At 36.8% G+C, this 21,739-nt stretch overlaps 1 protein-coding gene across 2 annotated transcripts in view; it reads right to left on the bottom strand.

The window, feature by feature from the left end:
• The window catches only part of LOC145671810 (putative RNA-binding protein 46), a 99,091-nt gene that overhangs the window by 38,017 nt on the left and 39,335 nt on the right, over window positions 1-21,739 (bottom strand). For both annotated transcript variants that reach the window (XM_081741043.1, XM_081741042.1), the window contains exons 2-4: window positions 6,781-7,458; window positions 3,007-3,181; window positions 1,700-1,844 (exon numbers count right to left, since the gene is read on the bottom strand). In XM_081741043.1, the coding sequence (XP_081597169.1) occupies window positions 1,700-1,844; window positions 3,007-3,181; window positions 6,781-7,455 (995 nt within the window). In that variant the 5' untranslated portion in view covers window positions 7,456-7,458. The remainder of the gene's footprint in view (window positions 1-1,699; window positions 1,845-3,006; window positions 3,182-6,780; window positions 7,459-21,739) is intronic.

The following is a 21,739-nucleotide window of genomic DNA, read 5'->3' as shown; positions in this document are numbered from 1 at the left end:
CTTAATGAATTGGACCAAAGGTATCAGCATTAATAAAGAATGGAGAAATATTATTGATAAATACAGAAAAAGGTACGTGAATGTATTCAACGGTTGCTTGCTCCTTGTTGTTTCTTTCTGGTAGAATGTTATGTTTTCCCATTGGTCAGTTCAGATAGATTTCCACGCTTCTGATTGGCTGTTTGAACGGGCCAATGAAATAGCAGATAGGGAGATGAATTGTGTACATATACTTGAGTAGTTTTTTTGTATCACTCAGTGCACGTCTGATGAGGATCTTGGCTAGAAGATCGAAACGTCACGTGTAAATGTGTTTTTATATTAAATAAGTGCAGTCTTGTTCAGTAGTGTGTTCATTTTTCTGGAATGAGCTACATTCTTGTTTTTCAACTTAATTCTTTTTAATACTGTACTTGCTTAATAGTGCAATCCTTTTACAAATTAAACAAATAATTCAAGTGTCATGGTTTATTGAAAAGTAAACTAAAAGGTTAAAAGCAGTACCATAATGTCGTTAATAAACCATTGCGTCAATATACATATATAATATATATAATTTGTGTGTGTGTGTGTAACTCATTAGAAAATAATGAAAGCATTATTACGAAATATTTTGAAAAAAAAAAAAAAAAGCACTTTCGCTAAACTTCATCAGGTAAGAAAGAGAAGAAGCAAGAAGAAATTAGAAATTAACAAAAGGTATGGACCCCAAACTAAATCTTCTCGATCTCATTCTTTAAATAAATCCCGTTATGCTGCAATATTACTAAAACATTTATTTATAAAATGTGAACAAAATTGTAACGAATTTTCAGCAAACTTCGTTGAAAGAAAACTTACCCCAAGAGAGTATAGTTCCCTTGTGGATCTTTCGTGTGAAATACCTTATTTCATTTTTGTAAAGTTAAAGAAAAATATATATATTTTTTTAAATATAAACAAAATCGTTTGAGCCGTTTTAGAGAAAAATCGTTCGAAAAGAACTTACCCCCACGATTAAACTTTTTTTTTTTTTTTTTTTGAAAAAAAGACACAAGTTATTCCATATTGAGTTACGAGTGAAATCTGAACAAAATTACCTAAGTCATCAACGAAAAAAATCATCCTCAAAATTCATTCCCAACAATAAACTATCTCCTCTTAAGCTTTTCTAGACAAATGAAGGTAAAAAAATATAACTTCAACACTAGTATTAAAATTCCATGATAAGTTCTGCTCCAAATGTTAGCCTTATAAGCATTTTTAAGACTACTTATCCTTTCTTCCGTACACAAGAGAAACAACGCGGATAACTAGCGGTTTACGAAGTAATCTAGAGAAAATATTTGCTGGGAAAAGCTAACATTAAGGTTTTCTAATATCACAGTAAAATGTTATGTTCATAAGGTACCACAGGTAACAATATTTGTTCTTTCATTAATAAAATACATATGTTAATTGATTTTAATACGTTTAAATGTAACTCCCGAGTGTCTTACATCTCGATTTTGTTCAAACACTTAAAAGTGTTCTTTTGAGATGTATGGTTACCCGCCCCACTCACAATAAAATTACTTAAGGATTATTTTACATTAAATGATAATAGTTTACACGATGTACATTGTAAACAACTTTAGAGTCAATGTTACTATATATACTTTAAATTTAACATTTATAGTTAGTCTTTCGTATTTATAATGCAAATGAAACGACAACTTACTTGAAGAATGATGGTGGGAGTTCGAACATTATTTCGGACCCGCTTTCTTCACTGCCATCTCGCTTCCGGGGAGCATTTCGGTAAATATTTTTGTTAGCAGGCTTGGCCCAAGTAACCTCGATCTTTGATCCATCCAATATGACGTCTGTAATAAAACAATAAATAAAAACATTTAACTGTAGTATAGAATAAATGTCCACATATATTTTTAGTTGTTAATACAGGGATGCAAATAAGCAACAAAATTTTACTAGTCCAAGAAAAAAGCGACTAGCCCACATCCCACAATAGAGATCATTTTGTTACCTTTGAAATAAATAATAGTGATATTAAAAACTCGCCCGCACCGATGATCCACTCGCCCCGAGCGAGTGGTTATTTGCATCCTTGTGTTAATATGTGTATATATATGAAAGTATAGACGTGTGGGTTGCGGTGGCTCAGTGATAAGCCGTTCACCTGTGGTGCGTGGGGTTCCTGGTTCGATCTAGCTCTCGCCAATAAGGCTTTGTAGTAGACACGCACTGTGTGCGTGTTTTCTGAGGGTTCTTATGTTCCCCTCCACGTCACCCCATCATTATCATTTACGTCATCATCATCGTCCCCCTTAACCTTGGTACATAATCGTGGGAAGTTAAACTAAAAGAAAAAGACCGAAATCCCAAACATGCTTTGAGTGACGAAACAAAAAAGTGTCTACCTCTCCTCCAGTTTCTTTACATTAGCTAAAGAACTATCGCTCATGCCAATGGTAGAAGTGCTCATACTTTTGATAAATTTATAGTTGCGCTATTTTTACTAATTTTTAGGACGACGAATCCAATAAAACTGTTCTTTTTAACATCTACTCACGAAGCCATTTCTTCCGTGAGCCCATGGAATCATATGTTAAAAAAATAGTTTGACAAAGTAGTACAACTTCCTCAAGTTAGTATTAAAAAAAAAAAAAAAGTTAGAAACTTATCTAATTGCAGATACTTAAATCATTGGTATAAGCGGTGCTTTTAGGCCACAAAGAGAAGAATTTTACAATATAGTGCCCAGTGATCGGTTTGCATACTTTTTAATTAATTTTGTTACAAAAACTGTGAAAATCCAAAATTGCTGTACATTTTGTTTGTACTTGCAAAAGTTAATATTTGCATATTGTTATAAATAATCACCATTTACTAAATAATTGAACTGGTTACATACTACAGTAATTTAGTAAATCTTTATTTTATCTTTAAACGATCAACACTATCAGATACCATTTTGTTTACATGATATGTATTGTCAAACATACAATGAAATTAGATGTTACTTACTGCTGGCATTAGCAAGTCCCTGCTCTGCTTGTTCCCTTGTACCGAAATGTACAAAGGCAAAGTCTCGCAGCTTCTTCACTCTGGTTACACCGTTGTTAGAGAACCTGTTGAATAAGTCCCTTAAACTATCTTCTGTTGTAGTCATCATTAAGTTTCTTACATACAGGACGGTAACCTGAAAATTTGATAACTCACATCTAAATGAAATGGTATATATAAACTGTTTTCCGCGTTTTCACTATTATGAAATATTACAACCTGCAGTAAAATTTATAATATATAAATACGGCATCGAAAAAAAAAGAAAAAAGAAAATACAGTAAACCATCGATTCAACGGACCTGAATCAACGGACTTCTCTTTCTAGTCAGCAGTAGCAGATAGTCAGCTTTAACCCCAGATAGCACGAATGCTTGCGGCAAATTTTTGCTTCGTTTAGTGGAGCAAACAATCTGAAAGTTTGCGAAGGCAAAATGTCTTAATATTTATTAAAAGCTTTCAATATGATCTGCAAATTTTCGCTGATTTGTAAAAATAAATTCACCACTGCAATTAACTTGCATCTTTTTTGAAAATATAACGTTGAAAGTTTGCCGTCGCAAACAGTTTGCTACTCTGTAAAAAACTTGTTTCGAAAAACTTGCTGAAAGTAAATATGTGATGATATTACCGAGTGCGCGCGCATCGTACCCAGAATTCACTGTGCTACATCAACTGTGACAAAACAAGCGGGAAGTGAGAATCGAGAAAAACCAATGCACCAGAGAACTCCAGAATAAACTCACTGGTCTCTTATCAGATGTTTTTATTGACCCAGGCAGCCTGACGTTATTTTGTAAATGTGTGTGAGAGTAAGTACAGGGATATGATCGTTGAGTAAGTAGATAAATTGCGATATCCTTTGTCTGTGCATTTATCGTTCGTAAGTTTATTATCTTTGGCAAGTAGCTAAAGATGTTTAATGCTTGCCACTAAGAAAAGACGGATCCACATTATAAAAATTTTGATGTTTCATAAAGTTAGGTTTCACTTTATAATTTTGCAGCAAACATTACCTGATACATTTACAGCAAACATGATCTTGCGATCGTGAAAACACTTTCTGCAATGTTGCTGCAAACCTTTTAATATTTTCACCAAATTTATCAGTTCATTTTCGGAAATTTTGTCAAAGAAAATTTGCACAAAATATTTGCAGCAAAGTCCTGGAAAACTTTCTTGCTTTGCAGTCGCAAACATTTCGTTTGTATTAGCAGATGTTTTCATTTTCTGAGGCAACTTTGCTGCAAACTCAGCCAGCGTCAACTTCGTTATTTGCATTGAACTTTCGGCAAATTTTCTCATTTGAAAAGGCAAGTTTTTTGCAAACTTTTTAGTTTGCCTTTGCAAATTTTTAAACATTTTTAAAAAATTTTCTGTGCTATCTGGGACGAATGATATGACATCTCCTTGTCTAGAAACTGCATGACGTCCATAATATTTCACTTGTTTACAAAAATCGTAGCAATCTACTCAGCAAAACATCGATGTATCTCTCAGCATTGATGAGTTTATTGCAACAAATGAGTTTACCGTACTATGACCACTTTTCCAAATTTCACTCCACACCATGATACTTTCGTCGCTGTATTTCATCAGATGATCAGATTGTGGTTGACTTCGGTCTGTTGATCGCTTTAACATCAACTTTTGACCGCTGTCCGAGACTTCGGTAAAATCAACCATAAGATAGTACAACACGGCGACCAAAGTCTTTCGATCTGTTGCGATCAACTTTAGATCCGGAAATTGTTAATTTCTACCACTTCCGGCTTGAATAAAGGGTTAACGGAGTAGATGGAATCTATTGTTGGGACGTTGAATAGATTAAAAAAAAAAACAGCTTTGCAACTAACATTGAAACCGGAAATGGTCAATTTCTATCCTTTGCGATTTGAATGGATGGTTAATGGAAGTAGACTGAATATACTGTTCGGAACGCTGAATCAATTTTAGAAAAACACTTGTCTATATTTCTTACTAATTTTGCTCCCTCGAGATCAATATTAAACCCGTAAATATAGTAACACATTTCTACCACTTCTGGTTTTAGTAGAGAGGAAGATGCGGGTGAATCTTTTCTTTAATTGTTGAATCAATTTTAAGAAAAACTTATTGCTACCTCTTGTCATTTTCGTTCAATGACCATCATCCCTGAAACCGGAAATGGTTAAATTCAACCACTTCCGGTTTAAATAGGTTACCATGAGATGGAACTTATTCTTGGGACGTTGAATAGATTCCGAAAAACTGTTTCTCACTATTTCTTTTCGTCTTTGCTCTGCTGTCTATTGACAGACAGACAGAGGGATGGGCATAGCCGTTTTGTATGACTTCTGACATTTTAAGCATAGCATAGTTTGGAAGTATAATAATAATAATAGTAATAGTAATAATATGTTCTCCAAACTGCGCTATGTTTAGGGATACGCACAAGACAAGACTTGAATTTGTCTCGTCTCGAAATTCACCGGAATTGCGAGGACAAAATTCAGTGTACAGTCAGAAATATACAATTAAATATGAATATACAGTAAAACTTCATTAACACGGACTCTGATAAGCCGAACTTCGCTTAATTCGGACAATCAAAAAATAATAAATAAATAAATAAATAAATAAATAAATAAATAAATAAATAAATAAAAGGTACAGCGCAATGTTTTTAAATGTGGCTAGAAGTCAACAATTGCATTCATTGCATACCACCTTGACAGTTAAGAATACTGAACTGCAGTCTCTCCTAGTTGGTGTTCCGCGGACATCTAGGAATAAATCGAACAAATTTACGGAGTCCGTGACATTATTTGCAGCTCATAATTTATATATAAAAAATGTAAATAATGTCCCATATGTATGAACTGTATGTTGCATATTTATAACATAAATCATCATAGGTATTCTGTTATTACTGGTAGGTCGGTTGCCGCAACTGAGAAGCTTCCATGCTCCACGGTCTTCTGCTAACCTCTCTGGCTTCACGTACGATTTCTCTGCTTTGATATCATCCATTAATTGTAGTTTCCTTCGCCCCTCCCTCTCTTTCCTGCCACCATACCCTCTAGCACGTCCCTCATGATACAGTACCTTCTTAGGCAATTTTCTAACCAGTTTCTCTTTTTCTTAATAATATCTAAAATTGTTCTTTTCTCCCCTACCATCTCCTAGACCCTCTCATTCGTTTTCCGCTCGACCCAGCTAATTCTCTCCATTCTTCTCCACACCCACATTTCGAAAGCGTCCAGTCGTTTTTCATCATTTTTGCGTAAAAGATCTATAATTTAATTGCTGTTCATGTTGTTACCTACGTCTCAACTACTATTACTATGAAGACACCGAAATTTAAAGATGTGGGGTCCGTACTTTGCCTTTAAAATAAAAAGAGGGTCCGCAACTCGGAGTAATTGGGAGCCACTGCTGTACTCTATTTGCCTGCTGTTGGCAAATACTGTACACTACAGTACAGTACAGTATATAATGCAGTTGATAGGATACTCCAGTAGTAGCACATGTATGTCTACGTCTTTTAAATAATAACATATTTTGTTTCTACAAGCAGTATTATTGCACTTTCTTTTAACTTATTTAAGTTATTGCGGACTTTCGTTACTCCGGTCAACTTATTATCTTAGTCAGTCCTGCTTAACGAGGTTTTATTGTACCTTATTAAGTACTATGTTTCCCGAGACATTTAAAACTCATAACTCCCCGTCACGTACAAAAAGAGCTACTAACCTGCGCCAGTACTTCATCATCGACTTCTGGTTCCGGTTCAGCCCAATCTACTGAAATGGAATGACCCCAAAGCGTAATTCCTCCAGGCACCAGCTTTCTTCTCGCCATTGTTGCTGCTCTGTGGTCGATGTATTCAACGAACGCGAATCCTCTGTTTTTCGTTTTGTCCGCGACGCTGCTGTACAAGATGACATTTTTTACTCCTTCCGTCACCATTTTCATCTGTTCCAAGACGTCTTCTTTGGTCTTGTTGCGAGGGATTCCTCCAACAAAGAGACGACAGTTGTCGACACTCCTTACGACGCCTATGCACTTGCCTGGTCGAATTTCGTAATTGTTCAATTCTTCAACAGCGCGAGCGGCTTCTTTTTGGCTTGTAAATGTTACAAAGCCATATCCCCTGTTGGATCCGCTAAAGTCCATCATTAGCCGTAGCTGATAGATTTTTCCCACTTTTTCAAACACAGGGACAAGCTCGTCCTCTAGGCAGTCTCTTGGGATGCGACCAACGAAAACCTCGGAGCCTTTGGGAGGTGCAGGCCCGACCCAGTCGGGCGGTGGACCACCGTAAACTCTCTGCCCATTCCTCTGAATGAGCGTGTATTTTGTTCGGTCCATCAACTCTACGACCTTTTTGTCCTTATCCAGCCTCTGCTGAAAAGTTGGATTGTGCATGTTCTGAAAGTGAAAAAGAAAAAAAGAAATATAATTTTGAGTGTTTTCATATTGCTTAGATCCGGCATTAGAAATTGATTTAGTTTAATATCATAAACTTCTAACAAGGAAGACAAGGTGAGGCCGTTAATTTGAATTAAGTTTTTGGACACGAGTAATATTTTATAAATTTAACTCTCCAATAAATAATCTTTTTTTTTTTTAAATCTTTGTTTCCATCTTCTGTTTTAAAACCCCTCCCCTAGTGATTAGTTGGGGCCGCGGTGGCTCAGTGGTAGAGCGTTCACCTCTGGTACTAGGGATCTCGGGTTCAAACCCTGCTCCCGCCAAGTGAACTTTGTGGTGGACAAACACCGTGTGCGTGGGTTTTCTCGGGGTTCTCCCGTTTCCTCCCACTTTCTTCATTCCACCATTTCATTCATTACTCATTATCACCGTCTCCTTTAGCCTAACCGGCATAACCGTGGGACGTAAAACTCAAAATTTCATTTCATTTTTCCCTAGTGATTAGCAAAATACTAAAGCATTTGTCTTTTTGCTGAAATAATACCGTAAATATCGAGATGGTACCATACAAACCAGGGAATGGGTGGCTCCTTTCCACCTTCTTTCACTTATCCTATCCCAAGCTGAGCCTTATTTCCTAAAAGGACATTAAAAAAATGAAGAAAAAGCGCTTCAAACTTTGCCCCTCCCACGAAAAATCCTCCAGACGGCCATGCTCAATAGTATACAATAAGCTGCTAAACGCATATAATAATAATAATAATAATAATAATAATAATAATAATAATAATAATAATAATAATAATAATAATAATAATAATAATAATAATAATAATAATAATAACTTGATTTTTGACAGTTCTGTGTAAATTCTTTTCTTCTGTTTTGGGCCACTCAAATCAGAGTAAATGGAAGTAATAGAAGTAATGACACAAAAGCTAGTTTCTGGTTATCTAGAAATTGTTTCGGACAGCTTGATTGGCTAATCGCCTGTTTTAGTGTTCTTCAATTGGCCGTTCCTTCTCAATAAGAGATGGATTGGTTACTCATAGAACTTCCATTTACTCAAAGTCAAATGACGGGACCGCGGTGGCTCAGTGGTAGAGCATTCACCTCTGGTGCCTGCGGTCTTTGGTTCGATGCGAGCTCGCGCCAAGTGAACTTTGTGCTGGACAAACACTGTGTGCGTGTGTTTTCTCAGGGTTCTCCCGTTTCCTCCCACTTTCTTCATTCCACCATTTTATTCGTTTCTCATCATCACTGTCTACTTTAGCCTAACCGATATAATCATGGGACGTAAAACTTAAAGATTTCAGTTCAATTCTGCTTTATCTGCACACTTTTATCTTTTTCTTATTTTTTTTTAAAAGATAATACCATTTAAATTACAGAAAGTTAGTTAAAACCTATTAGTAGCATTTACTAAAAAAAAAAAAAAAAATCCAAAGATAATGCATATAACAATGATAGTCAGCGAGCTAAACAAAACATATAAATAAGTCTAAATCATCATGCGTAGTTTTTGAAAAAATCGAGAAACAGCTATTAAAACAACTAAAAAAATAATGTTGTACGATAACTATACCACCTAGTAACATGAGGGTGAATACACTAATCAAACTTCTTTAAAACGACACTAGCAGACCAGTGGCGTACACAGACTTTCATCAAGGGGGCTGCAAGCACTCAATTTCATATGTTTTCACGACAAGTGTGTTTTTTTGTCCTATTTATAGTAAATATTTTAGGGGTTAAACCCCGAAATCCTCATCGCGTGTACATTTAACCTTAACTTTTGCTTACCTATAATATTGGTTCAAAGATAAAACATACGAGGGCGTCTCCCAAAAAACGGACTTTTGTATAAAAAAAAATAATTTATAAGGTTTTTACAAAATACTTTCAGTCTCCTTCAAAGCAATCTCCATTAGATGCGATTCATTTCTCCAGTCTTCTTTCTCATTGTTTGAAGCATCTCTGGAACTCTTCAACTTTGATATCGTCCTGTGCCCTGTGCTAAGCTCTTTTTACACCCTCCCATCATCAAAATGCCTCCCTTTTAGATTTTTTTTCGTTCTCGGGAATAGAAAAAAAAGTCTCACGGGGCTAGACCTGGCAAATACGGAGGGTAGGGAACGATAGCCTACTCATGAGAGCCCAAATATCCAGATCCTGGCTATGCAGCCGAAGAACAAACTTAGTGGCAACGCGTCTTTTTTGCAAATCCTCATTGAAAACCCACTGGAACGAGCTCCAACTCACTTCTGCCTGTTCTGAAATTTCGTCAATCGTGAAACAACGATCGTTGTTGATTTTTTTGGCGGATTTTGTCAATGTTTTTGTCTTTTTGAGACGATGAAGAGCGCCCAGAATAAGCATGTACTTCAACATTGATCTCATCATGTTTAAACCTCTCAAACCACTGGAAAACTTGTGTGCGCTCACAGTATCCTTCTTGAAAGTCTGTTAAAGCCCGTTGCAAGTAAGAAGCAAATTTTCTAAAGCGTGGTTGTCACGTTACATGAACCTTGTAGTTGTCATAAAAGAAATACCTTGCAACCCGATGTTTTGTTTACATGTTACAACTTCCTGAAAGCAAGAAAAGTATCTCCACTCATGCAGCACTGCACTCTAGTGGACAAATAGTGAACCTTCTCATTAAAAACGTGTGTTTTGGTGCACTACCCCTCCCTGTCGAAAAGAATCCGTTGTTTCGGAAGCGGTGAAACTGTTTTTTTTTTTCTTTTTGTCAGCGGGAGGGCGATAGCAGATAGCAAGCAAGACGACTCAGAAAGTTGCACATGGTTCAATTTCTTGCAAGATGAAAAAAAAAAAATGTATGTCCCTTTCAAAATTATGCTTACATGGAGAAATATAGTAGGGTTGCAAGTTTTTTTCTTTTCTTTTCTTTTCTTTCTTTTTTCTTTTTTTCTTTCTTTTTTTTACAGCTACAAGATTCATGTAACGTGACACCCGCGCTTAACATAGTCTTTGGTCCTTTAAATCTCTCACGATTTCGGAGGTGATAAACGAGAACAGTTGACAAAAGCAACATTACAATCAAACATCAACCTCCTACGCAGATGCTGCTTGGGCAAATGATTTGAGGTCTATATTAGACCCACCTAGCGGAAGAATTCTCTACTATGGCTAGGTACCGCTGCACGCTTTCAGTTCGTTTTTATATTGGGAGGGTCCTCCCTTGTATACTAATGAAAGATCAGATAATAACATAGGCCTACTTAAGCGTACATTCTGATGCGTAGTCTTCGAGAAAAAATATTTTTATGACGTTAACAAAAATGTCGTTCGCTGCATTTAATGCGGTCCGTAATTTTTTTATTCTCTTGATAGTGTTACTCATGGGACGAAACGAGAAAATAAATACCTTTTTTCTCGTCTCGTCTCGTAAATTTTTTTGGAATTTTTTCTAGTCTCGTCTCAATTCTTGAAAAGCTTTTATCTTCTCAGATTTTTCTCGTTTCGGTTTGTAAATTTGTGGACAAAATTTATGGCTTTATTTTTTCTTTATTTCATCTAGAAATTGTCTGAATCCATTCGCGTTACGAGGGGTCCATGAAATATGTAAAACCACATTTATTATTGGAGTAAGTATATTATGTAAGGACTTGTATACAGAGTGGTCCATAAGTCTTAGTACAGTGGATTATTTTGGAAACAAACATGATTAAAGCAAATCTGACTAGCGGAGGGCGGACTTGGGTAAAGGAGCTACCGATTGATGCATGCGTGGTGAATGGTGACCATCTTAATGGCCGCCATCTTGGATCGTTTAAAAAAATGGAAGGTGGGCATGTTGAGTTGATTTTAGTTTAGCGTTCCTTTCAGCAGCGAGGCTACATGAGACGTGGACCTACTGATTAACGTGGAATCCGAACCACATGAGCTCCCGCCGGGAATCGAACCCGGGTCTCCCACGCCAAAGGCGCGTACGCTAACCGCTTAGCCACGGAGAAGCTCAGAAGGTAGGCATGTAACACGTCGATTAACACTGATTTTTTTGCAGGGGAATGCAGTCCCGCAAGCAGAAATGCGTTATCATGTCCCATCACAGGCAGACTGGGAGTACAAGGGCCCACCCGCTGAATGGTGCTTAAGGGCCTTCATGAATACCGAATTATTCTGGAGTCTGGATTGCCCTTTTGGACTCAAAGAAAGACAAACTATACAGAGAGCCCCGGTTTCGTCTAGTAGCTAAAACGTCGAGCTATCCCGGGCTCGATTTCCGATGGGGTGTAACTTTTAGGCGTTTACCCAGCGTCGTAACTCATGCACACATCAGGATTTTAAGACAATTTCAACTCAAATTATGCCAAATATTGTATATTCATTAAAAAAATACACATAACAATAAAAATACATGGGGGCTCGAATGCGCCGGCGCCCTTGCTTTGGAATACTTCCAGCTACGATAAGTGCATTACTCTCTGCTTATTTACGTTTCTAATATCCGAATTTTTCTTTCATTCAATTTTGTGTTAATTGTGTACCTTTTCTCGATTCCTTCACTTTCAGATTTTAAAGAAAATCAAACTCGTCAAATTAAACAGTTCTACTTTAGAGTATCGCATATAGAACATAATCCTTACAGTTTGGGCGTCACAAATATGGAGATATTTGCATACAGTACGTCCTAACATTAGCATTGGTTCGCAAATCTAGCAGAATTGTACTGAAACTGGACTAGAATACTCCGAATAGTGTTTACTTAGCTATAATGGAGTTTATTTTTTTAACGCTTTTGAATTCTACCTTTTTTAAAAAAAAGAACAAGCTCGGGTTACGACAATGAGAGCTGTTTTTCTTATCTTCTCTATGTTTTAGATGGTAGTAAAAACATTCGGTGTTGCAACTTAATAAAAAAAAAGTGTGATTTTATGAATGTAAAATTTATTTTCTAGGGATTGGAAAGGGTGAAATTATGCTTTATTGCTAATCAGGCCCGTATTCAGGGGGGTCTAGGGGGCCGCCCCCCTAAATTTTTGCTGGCCCCCTCTAAAATGTTCACGTAGGCTTGCCAATGAACTATAATATGGTGATGAACTATAATATTGTTGGATCGGGCCCCCCAACTTCAGCCGGGACCCCCCCCCTAAATTTTTGGGCTGGCTACCGGCCTGTTGCTAATCGCTGTGAAATGAAGTGTTAAGAAAACATCAGAAAGCTCGTCGTTAATTGGGTTCCAAGTTACAACAATGATTAATTGTAATATCTTTCCGTGACCAGTTTGCTTCGGGGTTCCCTTCGTATTAAAGACCCATATGCCCTGTGTAATCCATATATTTCCCTGGGAAGAATTTTTCACATAACACACGAATAAATACAATTCAAATCAGTGGCGTAGGGAAGGGGGGCCCAGAGGGGCCGGCACCCCCAAAGAGGTCCGACAATGTACTTCGGTACTTTGACGTTCGTAATTTTTTATATATTTTTATGTTTATATATTTTTTTGTTTGTAATTTTTCTATATGTACCTATAACAGCACTTGCCCCCCCCCAAACACCCATCCTGGCTACGCTACTGATTTAAATTATATTGTTTTTAATGTCACTATTAGTAGCTTAACTAAGGTCGTATGCCTCCAACCCCCCACAATATTCGCAAATAGTCCCCCGTCAATATTCGTGCACTATTGTTAGGTATACCGAATTAGAAACTCCATCTTGCTATCCCTCTTTCTCTTTATCGACTAGAACTTTAAAAAAACTATGATTGCATCAACAATGGAGACCTCTTTCTACGCGAGTTTTGAAAACAAGTAAAAAATAAAATAAAACTCGTAAGTTAAAGAATAGATTTCCAAGAAAGGAGTGGCGCTTTTCCATTGAGGTTCACTACTTCCCGTGTAGTTTATATAGGATAAAAATAAATTGTCCCAATCTAATGCCCTGTTAACTCCCACAGCTTTGTAATGTCTTTGTTACTCTTGGATAAAAACATGGAGAATATTCCATTAAAATCTTAATACAGTAAAAGAAGCCGTGTTAGAGCCTATTTCAGGTGTGCCCTCGGAAAATATGCGAACTATATTTCGGCCCCACCCCCGCCACCTTATGACGGATGAAATTCTTCCTTTGCTTAGGGGAAGGAAGTGAATGACCTCGGCTGTGTTGCCAATTTGTTATTCAGTCGTTTGGTCTTGACGAGTGAAGATCGTAGGCTACTTAGAATGGTTAACAAGACAGAGCACAGCAAAGTCCGTGAAATAATTCATTGTGGCAGTGCTTTTGCATCCAACAATTGAGAGATCTCGGTCGCAGCAACTTGTCCCTACTCTTTCGAGGGAAATCACATATCGACAGCAGCGCCAGAAGGGGCATAGTTGAAATAGAATGGCTCTAGACATGGAGTTGGAATCGCGAGTTGTGGCGTTGGAAAGAAGCGGGACCCCGAGCACAACGGTGATGTTAAAAATCGACCCCGTGGCCCGAAACCCAAGACTTCAGGCCTCACATGTTTGGGCTCAGGTCCCTTCTATTTGATATCAAATATATTGCGCTGTCCCTTACTGACATGTAGCATCACAGTATTGTGTTGTGATGTACAGCTGAATAACATTCAGATAGGATAAGAAAACTTACTTTTGTCAGCGAAAACATGGAGAATATGGCATGAACATCCGTTGGGGCCCGATTTCTTGGTCTTCGGGCCCCGGGCCAGATTTACGACACCGGTGTGCTTAGGGAAACCAACGCTTTCCAATGCAACAACCCACGTCCAAAAACTCCATACTTCATTGGTGAATAGAAGGTACTCGACCTATGCTTTCTGGGCCCGATGTCTGGTGACATCAGGCCAGGCCGATAGCCAGCCCAAAAATGTAGGGAGCCGATCCAACCTTATTATAGTTCATTTGCAAGCCTACCATGAAAATTTTAGGGGGAGCAGAAAAAATTTAGGGGAGTGGGCCAATAGACCCCCCTGGATACGGGCCTGCATCAGGCCCCGGGCTCGATTTGTGACATCACCACTTTGCTCAGGGGACCACGACCTTTCCATTCCCATCTCTCACGTCCAAGAACCACACATTTCATTGGTAGATAGAAGGGACCTCCATCTCGAAACTTCAGGGCCCAATTTCTGGAGCTTCAGGCCCATATTCTGGCATCACCTCTGTGCTCAGGAGACCACTATTTATCGCCACCACTCGCGTCCAAGAACCCCATGTCTAACTTGGTTTCCTTACCATAGGAGAATCAGCTCCATGCCCATTATATTTTATCGATTGCACATCACACTATTGAACACATAAATTATGGATGAAATTAAACTTTCGAGTTAATAACTTACATGTATTTGTGAGACATTTTTTATTCTTATTGATGTTTCAACAATCAAGGCAACAGGTTGGGCAGGGCCCGCTTTCTCTAGTGCTCTTCTTCTCTAGCACTGCGGGCCCGTTAGTTACGCGACTGGGTACGGACGGAGTATGAACGAGAACGGAGTTTTGAATCAATTATAACTAATCAAGTTTTTTTTTTTTTTTTTTTTTTTTGCAGAGGGCAGGGCCCACCCGGAAATTTCGGGGTATCCGGGTGTCCCATTCCAAAGTTATGACGCCCCAAAGTTGACGGTTTTTTGTTTCCTTGCACGGAGAGCAACATGGCACTAACGCTGCAAGAAAGACGTGACGCCCCAAATTTGGCAGGTTTTCTTTTTGCAACATGTGGAGCACATCCTGTAGGTGGGACTTTGGGGCGTCATAACTTTGTAACGGGACATGATAACGCATTTCTGCTTGCGGGACTGCATTCCCCTGAGGGGGGGAGTGTTCATTCATGTGCCACATGGCTACCTTCCTGTTTTTTTTTTAAAAATAACCTGGATCCAAGATGGCCGCCATTCACCACGCATGCATCAATCGGTAGCTCCTTTACCTAAGTCGGCCCTCCGCTAGTCAGATTTGCGTTAATCATGTTTGTTTCCAAAATAATCCACTGTACTAAGACTTATGGACCAACCTGTATATTTAAATGTCGACAAATGCTATTCAATGTGATAGTACAATCCTTTTATCAATTTATAATTTTTATATTATGAATTATATTACACTAAAACAGTGTTTGAGATCTAGAATTAGCTGAACTAGTTTTGTCATACGAGGATCTTGGAATTTTTCTCTTATCTTCATATTTCGTGTCATATTTTTCGTCTTGAAATTAAAAAGATAGTTCTCTTTCCGTTTTCGATATAAAACGAGAAAATCCTTTGTTTCGTGGGCACTCTATTTCTGGAATCAACAGGGATGCAGAAATTTATTTCGAAGGGGGTCGACAGGCTTTCTTTTAAGGGGGGAGGCAAATTCAATATGAGGATAACTTACGTTAAAATTTGTAAAATCACTCGTAAAATTACACTTCTAAAATTAGATTAAATTTACAGAAAAATCTGGATTTCAGGAGGTTAGGACCCCCAGGGCCCACCCCTGCGTACGCCCCTATCTCGAATTGATTATTTATTTATTATTTATGTACTATATATGAAAAATATATATTACTAAGTACTAGACTGTATCTATTATTATATCATTTCTCCTAACAGTGACACCTCATACTTTGACAGTGACTCACATACTTATTATAAATCTAAGACAGTTGTTCCCAACCGATGTGTCGCGACACACTGGTGTGTTACGCAGTCCCCTAAGGCTAAGGTGTGCAGCGATTTTTTTTTTTTTTTTTTTTAGAATTTAAAAATCATTAAGAATTTAATAATAATTAGTTAAAATCGAGTCAAAATGTACCAGTAAACACCTCCAGCGGTAGTGAGCTCCTTCGTGGCTAAGCGGTTAGCATATGCGTCTTTGGCGTGGGAGACCATGTGGTTCCGACTCCACTTCAATCATTAGGTCCACGTCTCATATAGCCTTGCTGCTAAACGAAACGTTAAACTCAAAATCAACTCAACTCAACCTCAAGCGGTAGCAATAATGCTCAGCGCTATATACGGATAGAGTCAGTATATAAAAAAAAGTAATTGTTGTCAGTAATATATATCCAACAAGTATCCAACAAGTGTGCCACGATTCCTGAATGTTCCGTAAATTATGCCGTCAGTCAAAGAAGGTTGAGAACCAAGATTGTTGGCGAGTGGAAGTGGGTACGATAATTCGTAGAGATGGGAACAACATCAGTTATGTGGCCTGTTACCATTCTGATTGTCTAATTTACTTATTCATCAGTAATTACACTAGCGTGAGGTCTAATCACATTTTATGGGTTCAATGACGCTTCGGTTAATCGAACACTCCATTAACCCAGAATATAGCTCTTTTGATATGTAGTACTGTATATCGACAGGGTAAAACTCAATTCAAGGATACACACCTGTTATTGTGATTTTCATCAGAATATTTGCTTCTTCCCTGGAGATCGTTCCACGTGAATGCTCACATCACCCTCGGGTGAGTTCGTCATACTTGAACGATCACTTTTACATGTTTGTCATAGCTGTTATCAGCACTTGCCCGGGGCGGTAAGACTTATACGATCCCAATTCAAGGGGACACATTATTAGAAATACAATTCTGAATTTTGGCAAAATTCCTATTTAATCTCTTTAAAGTTGAAAAGGTAATAACGAAGAACTTAAGCTATGCGTTTTAGAATCAGTTTCACTTCTATATAGGTGCTATGCTATTGAAATTAAATGAAATCTTTGAGTTTTACGTCCCATGGTTTTGCCGGTTAGGCTAAAGGAGACGATGATTATGAGGAATGAGTGAAATGGTGGAATGAAGAAAGTGGGAGCAAACGGAAGAACCCCTAGAAAACCCACGAGCACGGTGTTTGTCCACCACAAAGTCCACACGGTGCGAGCTCTGTTATTGTTTGCCATAAATGATATTTTTTATTATCGTATAAATTCGCTTTTGTACATTTTGCATTGTATTGTAAAAATTCGCGGTGGCTCAGTGGTACAGCGTTCACCTCTGGTAAATGGGGTTCTTGGTTCAATCCCAGCTCGCGCTACATGAACTTTTTGGTGAACAAACACCGTGTGCGTAGATTTTCTCGGGTTTTTCTCATTTCCTCCCACTTTCTTCATTCCACCATTTCATGCATTTCTTATCATTAGCGTCTTCTTTAGCCTAGCCGGTATAAGCGTGAGACGTAAAACTTAAAGATTTCATTTCATTTTGTTCTGCTTAATGAGTTCTATCAATTTTCCCCATCTCTTTTGGGTAATTAACAGATATTAATTCTTTAAAGAATTTGAAGAGATAACATAATTGTTTTAGAAATAGGTATATTAGTCCTACATTAAAAAAAAATCGTAAGTGTAGAACTAGATTGTTATCCGAAAGTATTATTGTAAAATTTGTTAATTAGATGATTCTGTATTGTTCACGTATCACGTCTACTGAAACGTTTTCAGAGTATAGAGACTAAATATCAGTAATGAAAGCCAACTCATAGAAAAAATATATTCTGAGTAATTTTAATGGAAAATTACTACTGCATCCGTGAAAAAAAAAATAATCAAACGATGTATTGTTCATGCTTCATACAAACTATATTTCCTTTTACAAGTTGACCTTTTCTTTAATATCAGATATTTGAAAAAAAAACTAGGAAATTATAAGTTACTTCTGAAAAACATTAATTAAAAAAAAAAACTTAGCAAAACAGGTAAGAACGTCATACAAATCAATCAACAGGAAATAAACTACCAAGCAGCAGTAGCTATAAAAGTTGTTGCTTTCGTCTATCATGATTAAAATTATTACGAGAGAAAGTCACACATCGTTCTAGACTTATTTAATGAAATAACTGCAATTATTTTTCACAACTAACACAAAATTTTGATTTTGATACACCTTATAAAATAAATATTACTTACAAAATTCTGCTTTATGTGAAGATCTTTGAAAAGCAACTTCATATAATATATATATATATATATATATATATATATATATATATATATATATATATATATATATATATATATATATATATATATATTTGCAGTAACAATCTATTACAATGAATTACAGTATGCCATTATAGTGCAGTCAAATTAATAAAAGGTAAGGAACAAATTAGTAACAAGCTGAAAATTGATATAGATATTGGAAATGATGTTCTAAGCAACATACTAAAAGACCCCTGCAATCTCACCCGATCTTCGCTCTCCATTTTGGAAAATGGCCGCTGGAAGTGTCAAATGAACAATACCCAGATAAAATAGCAATATCTTCGTTATCCTTGAATTGTGGTGGACAGGGATGAATTCAGGGGGTAGCCCGGGGGGGAATTTCTCCCCCGAAGAAAATTTATTCCCCCCCCCCGGAGAAACTCAAAATTTCAGTCACAAAATGTAGAAATTACTTCACCCAAACTTCCCTCCCCACGAGGAGTTCATATTCCCCCCCGGGTGAAAATGTCTGAATTCAACACTGGTGGTGGATTGTATATAATTATTGTTATCCTCCAAGTAGAAATATGTAGAATGGGAAGATGTACAAATCAATACAAGTTCAAATACATAGGAAATACAAATTCAGAACCCCATTATCTTCTTATTGTAACTTTCCTTCAACCTTTACTCAAGCTTAGGACTAATTATGAATCAATTGTTTCTACCAAATTAGAAACAGTTTTTCCATTGGCGTGTTTAAGAGTTGCGAAAACATCTTATATCTTCTTGCCTGTATATAGTAACGGTAAAACAATTCAAATCCTTTTTTATTGTTGTCTTCTTTTGGCGGGAGGAGCTGTCAAATTCCTTGTCATTATTTTGTTTCATTTAGTTCATAACTTTACTTTGGACAGAAGTACTGCATTGCACGTAAGAAATCTGAAAGAGTTCTTCAGTGGTATTAAGTCTACTGTGGCATACATATTCTGTTAAATATGATTCGGTTCTTCTGATGCTCATCCTCCCTATGAATCGTCGAATGTCTTGTTTTACTTTCTCCCAATAAAATTCAATCATTGATGTATGTGTTGTATTGTCATTCGAATCAACAAAATTAATGCTGTGATTTACTGTATCATGCTGGTATCCTAAAGCAGATATATCTGCTATATCCTCTCCAGCAATCTATTTTTATAATTGTGATGGGTAAGACATTATTTGATATAACGTTTTCTAAAGTTGCAGGTTTTTTTTTTTTTTTTTTTTTTTTTTTTTTTTTTTTTTTTTTTTTTTACACCAACACCATAAAAGTTCTAGTTTGTTGGTCGATTCCTCCAACAACTCATTTGGTGCACATTATACGGCCTCTGTTGTATTTGCGTTTGCCAAACACGCTCCTGTCCACTTCAACTTTGTGGCCCTTACTTCCAATTTTGGCACTGGTTTCTAACAGCCACATTGCAAGGAGCTCTCTAAATTCGTTTAACAGTTTTGAAATTGTATTTTGACTTAGATCCGTTTCACTTGTAATTACCGAGGCTGGGTATCATAGAAACCACCCAAGTAGAACGTCAAAAAAAAGTCAAGTTTTACTTTTGTTATCGAAAACAAAATGACATGTCGAATAGAAGATTTCTTCCTACAGTTCCTATCTGTAGCTGAGTTCTTTACCTATTTTAAAAAAGTACTGTAGATTGGTTGCTATTATAATTCTAAATTTGAGTTTTCTATCGAAAAATTAAATAAATACAGTAGGAAATGCTAATTTACAACATGAGTCTCAAAAATTTTCGATATTGAAGAGATTACCATTTAACCATACAAGATAATTTGTAATATTCTACATGAAAATTGAACTCTTCATTATTTATGACGCTAAGGAAAATATACTGTATATAATATATATTTCTTCGCATTGACAAACTTCCATAAATACTCAAAGGGCCGCAATGGCTAAGTGATAGAGTGTTCACCTCTGGTGCTTGAGGTCCTGTGTTCGATCCCAATCCCCGCCAAGTGAACTTTGAGGTGGACAAACACCATGCGCGTGGGATTCTCCAGTTTACTCCCACTTTCTTCGTTCCACCATTTTATTCATTTCTCATCATCAGCGTCTCCTTTAGCCTAGCGGGCATAACCGTAGAGCGTAAAACTCAAAAATTTCATTTCATTTCGTTTTTTTTCCATAAATACTCATATATGTTAAGAGACCTAAAATAGCTTACCATTTCCATTTTTACAAATATTACTATTGCCTCCGCATGTACCATAGAACTTCAAAGCTTGAACCAGATGTCATTGCAAAAGAAATTGTTTCAGTCCATAAGTGGCGATAGTTCTACGTAGCCCTGTAATGCTTTTAAAGGTGTCCATATTGACTGGCCTGTAAACTAGTTGACAACTGATTAAAATGTGTACCCTTGAAATGAGATCGTGTAAGTCTTACCGCCTAGGGGTTGCAGCTGATAACAACTATGACAACTGAGGGGAGAGAGTCGCGTAGCCTCTCGCGTGGGAAAACCAAGTATGACTAATTGGTCAGGTGGAACGATCTCAAGGAAAGAAGCAAATCTTCTGATGAAAATCACGATAACAGATGTGTACCCTTGAATTGAGTTTTACCCTATCGACATCTTAGTGTCAATGGAATGTATCTACAAAAAGTGAGTGTTTCAGAATCGTGAAAAGAAATGTTTTTTTTTTTTTCGTATTTGATTTTAGCTTTTGATAATCCAAAATGCTTTTTATTTGAGCAATCATCTTTCACAAGGAGGTTTGAATTTCACATAATCTAATCATTTCATAGAAAGAAACATTTGACCTCTGAATGTTCATATCTCAAGAAAACATTTCTTTTTTAGATACGTTCGTTTGACACTATAAGCCGTCGATATTTGGTATATTTTGATATATTTTCGGGGTGAAAACACGTTATTGTCAACATATTATGCCTTCAGAATAACATTACAACTGAACATTGCTAAACTATTGGTAAAGCCGTACAATTAAAAGAACGAGGAGTAATTCAGCTTGTGAAAAAAAAAATCCTAGCAATTCGGCTAATCGGGATTCGGTTAAACGCAGGGGCGGCTTTAGGATTTTAATTTTGCGTAGGCTCGCTTATAGATATATACATTTGATTGATTAATGAAAGTAGGAATTTTTTTTTACAAAAGTCGTTGATGTTATTAATTAATTATCTACCATCAATATAAAGAGTAGAATATATATATATATATATATATATATATATATATATATATATATATATATATATATATTGTATCTTTTAGCATTTATATTTTTCAAAATTGTTGGGTAGGTCCGTGCCTACCCGCTAAATCCGCCACTGGTTAAACGGTACTGTTGCGTACAATGATTATACATTATTTA

This window comes from Thermobia domestica, chromosome 15 (assembly GCF_964235325.1).
Source record: "Thermobia domestica chromosome 15, izTheDome1.hap1.1, whole genome shotgun sequence".
Classification (NCBI taxonomy): Eukaryota; Metazoa; Arthropoda; class Insecta; order Zygentoma; family Lepismatidae; genus Thermobia; species Thermobia domestica.
Note: the sequence above shows the minus strand (reverse complement) of the source record. Positions and strands in the feature narration are given on the sequence as shown.